Raw genomic sequence first — 9269 nt, 5'->3', positions numbered from 1 at the left:
TGCACCTGAAAAAGTGTAACAAAAGGGGCCCCAAATTCCAATTTTGAAAAATAGTGGCAATGAAAAAAGGAATTGCATTACCGTCCCAAAAAACCTGGCTTTTTGCCCTATGAAAAGTTGCAATCACTCCTCACTTGTAACACCTACAGAGGATGTGGTTCACTTCAAAGGCCCAACTGTGCTGCCAAAAGCACTTTTTCTTGTAATTTGGGATATGCTTTCAAAGGATGTGGTTCTAGATGAGCCTTTAATGTGCACCTTGGCCCAGGATGCCTGCAAGTCAGCTGGAGCCCAGGGTGAGGCGGGGCTGGGTCAGACCCCAGAGAAGCAGCACCCAAGCACTCTTCATCTTCAGATAAGAAAGATCCTTAGTGAAATAGATCTAGAAGTTCCAGTTATACAGATGACAGAATGCAAGGCCAAAATGAGTGCTTATTATGTAGCCACTTTAGTGGGTTTTAAGGCTTAAAAATGTTAAGGGCTATTTAGCCTCACCACACTTAAAAATGCATTCCTCCCAAGTACCCAACCAAGTGCGACATAAAATGAGTAAATAAAATCGATTCCTGTATCTAGAAGTAGCAGCTCCTAGAAATTCTCCTGTTTCTGATCTTTTATATCTCAGAATGAACATTTTACGTCCTCATGATATTTTGATAGATATCTTCCCCACTGGTTCATCTGTGAGTCAATAATATTGTCTCTGGAAAATACTATTTAAATTTAATGTACTTAGTTTTTGAATGGGTAACACATTCATATGGCTCAAATATCCCCAAAAGTATAAGAAAGCTATAATAAAAGGACACTTCCGGCCCTCCCTGGTGGCGCAGCGGGTTAAAGCACAGCACTGAGAATCTAAAGCCGCTTCCGCATGAGTTTGATCCCCGCCTGCCCCGGAGGCGACCACATGGCGTGGCAGACCTCTCCTGACCCGCCCGCTGCTCCCCTCAGCAGTGTACTTCGTCGATCTGCCTGTTCTGCTCCCCGCTCTGTCTCTGGTGACTCCTCTCACCCTCCGCATTTCTGGCCTGTACCCCGGTTCTGTACGAATAAATAAATAAATCTTTAAAAAAAAAAAAAAAAAGGACACTTCCTTCTCCCTACAGGTAACAATTGCCATTTGTTGTGTGTGTGTGTCCTTGGGGGAAAAAAACAATATGTACAAGCAAAGACTAATGCAAAGCGTTGTCCAGGGGCTTAAATGTCTTTTCTCCAACACCTCCCACTCCTCGCCAGGCACAATTGCACGACTTCCAACAAGAAGTCCTGTGCCTGTGTGGTGGTGAACCCAGAAAAAAGCCTGTGCAGAGTGCTCACTGCAGAAAGAATGGAGAAAAGCCCAGTCTGTCTTTTGCTTCTCCACTAGTTCTAAGAACTCAGGCAGATGCTCACTTAAGGCAAAGGGGAAAAGACTGACTGCTTCCCCCAAAGTCCCTTCAACCTTATCCTCTTTCCCTAATTGAGTTTCAGTGGTTTTGAGGACGTAAGGGGGAAGGGAAAATTTTTTTAAAAGAAAAAATGAGGAAAAGAAAATGAAAGGACGTCGGAGGCAGGAGTGGGGCGGTGGGAGAGGGGAGAGTCCAGAGAAGTAGGTGTCCTTCAGCAGCGGAAAGGTCAGAAAGAAAGCCACTGAAACTTTCGGACGTTAGCCGCCCACCCTTGACTTATTCCCTCTCCGTGCTTACTTCAGGCACAAGAGGGAGGGTTCCGCTGGGGAAGCACCAACAATTTGGACTCAATCACCCTATCATGACAGGAGGCCTGAACAAACCTCCTAAGTCAGACTGGCCAGCACCAGTGGAGCCAGCAGCCTGTTCTGCACATTCTGGTAGCAGTGGCCTGTAGCACCACAACCCAAAGCATCCGCTCAGTGTGAAGCCTCTGTTTTTGATCTCCTTCAGGGTCTGCCTCACTATCAGAAGCCAACTCAAAATAATGAATTTTTGTTTAGTTCTTTAGACACAAAACTTCTCGTCTCATCCCGAAGAGTGATTTACTTTCTGCTAGAAACGGATCTAAGTCCAAGAAGTCCAGCTTCTCTATCTAGCCCTGAGGGCCTGGCTGCCCCTTGTTTCACACAGCTGCTGTGAACCTTTTTATGAGATGCCATTAAGTCTCCACAGCTCATCAAAGATGCCTGCTTCCTTCATTTGTGGTTGTCTTCAAATTACAAAATTAAATTTATTTTTCCCAGGCAGCGTGTGTGTTGACAAATCCCAAAGTTCTGTGAGATTGAGGAGCTGCTGCTTAGGAGAAAGACACAGTCACAAAGAAAAAAACAAATCACTTGAAATCGATGACCAATTTAGTGACAAAGAAAGAAACAAATCACTTGAAATCGATGACCAATTTAGTGACAAAGAATGCCAGGGGCTCCTGCTCTCCTGAGTGACAGCAGGAGTGGGCTGAAGGTGGAAGTGAGCTCCCTGCACAGCATACCCAGTCACCCTGCGTGGCATGATGTAAGATGAAAGCATCTGCTGACTCTCCGAGGTATAATTACCACCAGGGTGGGGGTGTAATTAAAGTAAGGATAATTTACCTTAAAGAAGATAAAAATTAAGAATTATTAATGATCATAATAATTAGCCCTTTTATATCTAAGAATCACAAAATGCTTTACAAGCTGTAATTATCACAGCTCCCCTCTGCGGAAAGGATTCGTATCTTATAGCTGCTCACTTGACAAAAGGGTGAAGTGATGGGCATGGGGAAGCAGCAGGAGTGGAGTAATACTGCCTGTCATCTGTCCAGTAAGTGGTGAAACTAGAAAGAGGCCCCAGAAGGGCTGACTCCCATTATGGTGGGTGCCCTCATCCCTAAGTCATCACCCAAACCCACAGAACTCCCTTCCCAGATCAAGCAACTCATCTCATTCTGACCTGTTGGCCATTTAAACTGCCACACAGCAATAAAATTATATCCTATCAGCAAGGATTTTACTAAACACCTAGTGTGAATAAAAGATACTGTTTTGCCTTCAAGGAACTTAAAATCTAATCAAGAAGACAAAACACCCATTAAATTCAAGAAGAACATGGAAATGACATATTCACTGGTGGTGGGTTGTATGATCCTTACTATGTGGAGAATGTTACTAAAAACTGGAAAATCATTATGTGTGAAGTCCAGGAAAGGTTGTGGGAGGGAGTGGAATTTGTGCAGAAACCTATTAGGTTTCTGACTGGAGTAGGTGGAGGTCAGTGATGGGTCATTAAGAAGAAACGAGAAGAAAATTTGAAAGGTTTAACATACAAATTTAAAGAAAGGGTCTTCATTGGCTAGAACTGCTTAAGGAACTCAGGAGTCTAAGCCATTTCAAATCACTCCACTTGCACATTTTCCTAATTTCTGCATCATAGCTCATAACAGGTTCTGGAGAAGATCACTAGGCAGAATATGACACTGGGACCTTCTTTATCTAAACTTTCACAGGATTGTTTTCCAGAGCAAGAGTATGGCCCTGGAAGAATGTCACACAATTTCAAGTCTTTTTTTCTTTTGGCTGGGGTTCTGATGAAGGAAATGGAAAATGTGCTTTTGAATGAGATAAAGACCAGGAAGAGAGATTATTTCCTTAACTCGCTACTAATCCAGCATGGCTCCCCCTGCTCATTTCAACACCTATAAGGTTTCATAATTGATGTAATATTAAAGCTTAGGAGTGAGTGATACAGGTTTTATTTTCTCTCTTCAGTTCTTCTGTGATGAAGAACCCAAATCTCAAAACCAAGTAACAGCATAATACTATAGCTGAGCTCTCAACCCACGGCATTAGCTCTTGATCAAGAAGGACTTTCTTACTGCTTGGAGCAGGAGATTGGGTCACTCCTAGGCCAGTCAGTAATGTTGTCTGACCTCTCAGTGCCTCAGTCTCCTGTCTTATAAAATGATATAATGAGGCTTTTTGTCTATAAAATATATGGACATCTTCAGATTATAAAAACACCATTCTTTTTGGATGAACCATAATGTGTAGACGCTGCCACATTTCAAGGATTCACAGTTGGTTTTGGGGTTTTTTGTTTGTTTGTTTGTTTGTTTGTTTGTTTGTTTACAAAAATAGACTGGACTAATGTGTTAGAATTTGGTGCTTTTCTATGTTCCCTTCTAGGTCCCCTGGCATTTGCCAATGTTTTGAAATAAAAAAAAATTTCTTTGAAACTGTCAGGAGGTCCTTTCACGATAATATTTTTAAATGATGACATTGTAAAGTAAAGGAATATTATATAGCAATGAGGATCATTTCATTAGGAGAATATCAAGCTTGATTTTTAAATTTAGCATTGACTCTGTTTACAGTCTTGCTGATGATGGCTCAAACAGCACAGAAGAGAGGCTACTTTGCTTAGTTCCTGTAGGTTTTTAAATACATATCCTTGTGTTGCACTGATTTTACATAAGAGTGGGTAAGACAGACATCACTGCTTTTAAGATCTCACTGCATTCAGAGTGGAAAAGTCTTTTCCGTTATTATATATTCAATTTCAGGCATTTTCTCAAGGCCATTCAGAAGGGGGCTTGTCCAGAGAATTCCTTAAAGATACCCATAAAAAAGACTAGTGCCATCTGAGAAAGTTCTGTGATGATCTGTGGTCCTACACTAGAATTCCAAGATCAAGAAAGCTGTACAAAATAGAATAGAATAAAGAGAAATGTTACTCATTATTAAGGAACTGCTACATCAAGTCTGCTAATACCCCAAGAAAGAGTGATGGTTCTAGGAAAACCCCTAGATCCGCAATCTTCAGGCATCCTTAAAGAGGCAAAAGTGAGCCAAGCTTAAAACTGTCTCCCCATCGCCTGTGAATTCCACTTCCCTCTTTACCCCATGTCTGGAATGGCAGCAAGTAAGGGAGCAAATAGAACCCACACAATCATCTCCACTATCATCTGGATCAATCCACACATAAAGAAGGAGCCATCTAGATTTGAAATCCATTTTTCACTTTCCATCAAAGGCTACCTAGAAAGTAGCCTCAAAATTCAGAAAACAACAAATGTCAAAAACCAGTGAATCATTTAATAGTCTTCATAAATCTATTGTGAACCGAAGTTTCATATACCCTAAAGTGTAAGGGTGGGAGTCACTGACAACCAGGGATAAAATCCAGTTCCTTACAGTAAAACAGTACTGAAATTCACAAACAATTGACAGGGTTGAGAAAGCCCTCACAGAAATAATGGGCCAGAATGGCCGATTACCTTAATGTGCTTCCAGGAGAAGCAGAGTCAAGTGTTTAGGTGTTGTAATCATTAGGAGCTTGAGCTAAGCAGGATGATTATATCTACAATAATGCATTACACCAACTCTTTTTTTCTCCAGGGGCTTCAATATGCTAATGAGAAAAGAAATGAGCACCTTTCTTTAGATTTAATGTCCTTCGGAATGAAATTTCACAGATTTCAAGTTTTCTTATGCACAATTTAAAGACAACATAGCTCTAAAGTACCCTCAAAATTGTTTACTAATGAGACAATCTGAAGGAAAACCTTGGGCCATACATAAAACCCAAGAATACAAATGCCACTTTTCCCACCTGCATTTTTAGACAAAAAAAAACTAGAACTGATTCCTTATTCCCTCTCACGTCCTAGAATTGTTTCAGACAGGGATACAAGCAGCTCCCTACAGATTATCATAGACCAGGTAGAAATTAATCGGTTTACCTCAGTTTATGACAAACTTTCTGTTTAACCCAATCTAAAATTTATATCTTTTATAAAGTAAATGATTTAGGAGTTACTACTTTATAATCAAGTCAAAATTAATTAAAACTCTAAATACCTTATCAATTTAACAATTAAGAATAGAAAAATCTTGTAAAATATTCTACTATCACGTTAGGGCCAGGACCCTACCGTCAGGAGGTAAGGTCTATGAACCTCGTGCCAAATAGCTACGTGAGCAAATAGTGAGATAAACAAGCCATTTGTGGAGACAGAGGTGGAGCTGGGCTTGGTTAGGAATGAATCAGGCCATCCTACAGAGTGGGTGTCTCCTCCCCAAGTTGTTCTCCAGGGCACAATTAAATCCCCTATAAAAGGACCAGCTCCCAGTTGTCCAGCACACTTGCCAGCGGTGTCAGCGAGCACTTGACTTCTTCCTCTGGTGAAGTGGGTAAGCCCCATTCAGTGGGATCATCTTGTTCTTCTGTACAATTCTTCATTGTCCAGCTGCTGTAGATTTTGTGGGGAGTGGGGGGGGGCAGAGTATGTGCCAGAAGGCATCAGTGTCTTACAGGGATACCTATTTCCCCCTAACTCTGTGCCATCTTTTCATGGTTGAAACCATCGCTTGAATGGAAACTGTCTCTTCACCCAAAGGCTCTGAATTCTATAAGTTTGCTTTCATGTCAGGAAGGCATTAGAGGATAATCATGTATGATTTTGATGGGATTCATTTTGCTTAAAAGTGCTATCTCAAAAGTCTGAACTACTCTCTTTTTATTTGTTCTTCTACACATATGGTTATTATCATAATGTTATGGCATCTGAAGTATTAGAATTGAGAAGTAAAAAAGACAGCTTGATAAATCACTCTACACACCTAGTCTGTGAAGTTTTCATGTGTAATACACATCTGCTTTTGGCTAAGTCCTGTTTTTTAATAATGCAAGATGCAAAAGATTTATTTGGGTTTAACAAAAGCTAACCATAAGACCAATACTATTCAAAGTTTTCCTGTTAAATTTGACCCATTGACTCTGTAGTTAGCCAGAAAGTATCTCTCAGTGCTTTCAATAATTGAATATCTGTAAGATATTTGAGTTGAGGCAGGTAACATGTATTCTTGGTTTTCTGCATTGGTATATTTAATTAATTACAATGCCATCTTTGACTAGGAAGAAGTAATGTTTAATCTCAACTGATGACTTGTGAATTCTTAGATCTCTTATGGACTATACTGTCGGAGATAATCCACATTCAATTTTCATTTGCTAGTTACTACCTGAAGTATTGCTGCTACAATTGAGTGTACGTACTTCTATCCAGTTTAAGATTTTCTCAAATCTTCCTTCATCTTGTGGCTTTTACCTCTCCTCCTCGTTCAACTTTAGAGGAAGATGCTTATGAGTAGCAACACGTCAAATTTAAATTTCTACACTCCTGTCTTCTTTATCTGGTCTGAAGTATTCTGGGGAACTAGAAGAGAGATAAAGAAAGGAGATGGATGTTCCAGATTAGGTGGACGATCAAAAGACTACAGGATGGTCTGAAGATGATTCCTGGCTTGAAATTTCTCAGGATTTCTCTTCCTCTTTCTGAGTAAAATGTTCAAAGATAAAATGCTTTGAAAGCCCAGGTTGAAAGTGATAACTGTTGTAAAGTCAAATTATTTAAAGGTCTATCTGAAACAGAGGGAATGAAGCTCCCCAAGATCAGAAACAGAGCTTTGATTCTTGATGCTATTTTACTGTTTATTTTATTGTTCAAGGTTTACTTGAACTTGAAGGAAGAAAAAACAATGTCTCCACTTCTGAGAAGCATCCTTGATATCACTGAAACTTACAATAAATATGCCTCCCATGATTGTGATGGGGCAGCACTAAGCAAGAAAGACTTGAAGAACCTTCTTGAAATGGAATTTGGAGACGTCCTTCGGGTAAGAAATAACAAGACAAAGAAATCTCTGTTGATTTAAGGTTATGAAATGTCTTAGAAGAGACCAAAGCAAGGAATGGTGACTTTATATTTATTTTACACATGACAGTTTTATAGCACATCCCCCATTCATTTCTGAGTCTGAAGGTACTTGCTTGGCACTGTAGTCTGAGTATTAAAGAAATTGTTGGCAGGTATTTTGTGTACTTGATGGCAAAGTCAATGTGAGTGATAAGTTATCACCAAAGATGTCCAACCAAATTAGATTTGGAAGGGAAGTAAATTTCCAACTTTCACTAATTAAAATCAGCCTCTTCTTTACTAACATGGTGTTTTCATAAATGTTTCAAACACAGAATAAAAATCAACTCAGGGATACCAGCTACTTCAAACAAATATGACTACTGTAGATCTTCATAGACTTCCATTACATTTTCTCTCCTGAGGATGTTAATTCTTAATCAGCCAGCTTCAGAGAACTTGTGATTAGCCTTAAGTTAGAAGATTCAAGATTTACCAAAAATGCTTTAAAATGAGGGTTCACATTTTACACGGAGACAAGACTATATGCTGGGCGTTTTCTAAATGCTCTTAATAGCTTTAATGTTAACATACCATAACTATACACAGCTTGCTACCTGTAAGTAGTGCATTGTAAAATTTTTGTTTTCTCCCTTTTTTCAGAAACCACATGACCCCGAGACAGTAGATCTGATCCTGGAACTTCTGGATCGCGACTGTAACCGACTCGTCGATTTCAATGAATTCCTCCTGTTCATTTTCAAAGTGGCTCAAGCTTGTTATTATGCTCTCAGTCAGGCCTCCGGGCTCGGTGAGAGGGGAACCAAGAGTGAGAGAAAGGGGGATCCGTTACAAGATCGCAGACAAGACGACCAAAGGAGGTTTGAGGCCCAGGACAGACAACTGGAAGAAGAACGCAGGCAGAGGAGGCAGGAACGCGAAAGGGAGCTCGCCGAGGAAGAGGAGCAGAAGCAGCAGCAGGAGAGACGTGAGCGCGTCGACGGGCAGCGCCGGGAGGAGAAGCAGCGTTGGCAAAGGCGAGAACGCGAGGAGCGCCTAGAGGAGGAAGAGCAGCTACAGAGGCGCAAGGGATCGGTGCCCGAGTTTCGCGACCCAGAGCGAAGGCTTGAGCAGCAGGTGCAGAGGCAGCAGCGCGAGCGCCAGGAGGAAGAGCGGACGCTGAGGCGCGAGCGGCAGGAGCTTCGGGGCGAACGCGGCGAAGAGGGATCGCAGTGGCAAAGAGAACGCCAGGAAGAGCAGCGAGGGGGCCTGGAGGAAGAGCAGCAGCTGCGGAGGCAGGGGCGCGCACAGGAGGAGCCACGCTTGGAGAGGGAGCAGAGGCGCGAGCAGGATGTGAGGCGCTTGGAGCAGGAGGTGAGGCGCGAGCAAGAGGAGCGCCAGGAGCTGGAAGAGAGGCGCCGGCAGCAGCAGAGGCGCGAGGAGGAGCCGCGCTGGGAACAGAAGAGTCGCGAGCAGGAGGCGAGGCGCGAACAGGAGGCGCTCTTGGAGCAGGAGGAAAGGCGCGAGCAGCAGCTGAGACGCCGCGAGGAGAGGCGCGAACAGGAGACGCGCTTGGAGCAGGAGAGGCGCGAGCAGCAGCTGAGGCGCCAGGAGGAGGAGAGGCGAGAGCAGCAGCTGAG

General features: G+C 42.3%; 1 protein-coding gene across 1 annotated transcript in view; it reads left to right on the top strand.

Moving 5' to 3' along the window:
* Positions 1 to 7471: 7471 nt before the first annotated feature.
* Positions 7472 to 9269, top strand: part of TCHH (trichohyalin) — a 5957-nt gene continuing 4159 nt past the window's right edge. Inside the window, exons 1-2 of the mRNA XM_012733243.1 lie at positions 7472 to 7609; positions 8293 to 9267. Coding sequence (XP_012588697.1) covers positions 7472 to 7609; positions 8293 to 9267 — 1113 coding nt within the window. The remainder of the gene's footprint in view (positions 7610 to 8292; positions 9268 to 9269) is intronic.

Source organism: Condylura cristata, unplaced genomic scaffold, assembly GCF_000260355.1.
Source record: "Condylura cristata isolate star-nosed mole 26May11 unplaced genomic scaffold, ConCri1.0 scaffold00040, whole genome shotgun sequence".
Taxonomy (NCBI): domain Eukaryota; kingdom Metazoa; phylum Chordata; class Mammalia; order Eulipotyphla; family Talpidae; genus Condylura; species Condylura cristata.
The sequence above is the reverse complement of the archived record's forward strand: the minus strand, read 5'-3'. Positions and strand labels throughout refer to the sequence as shown.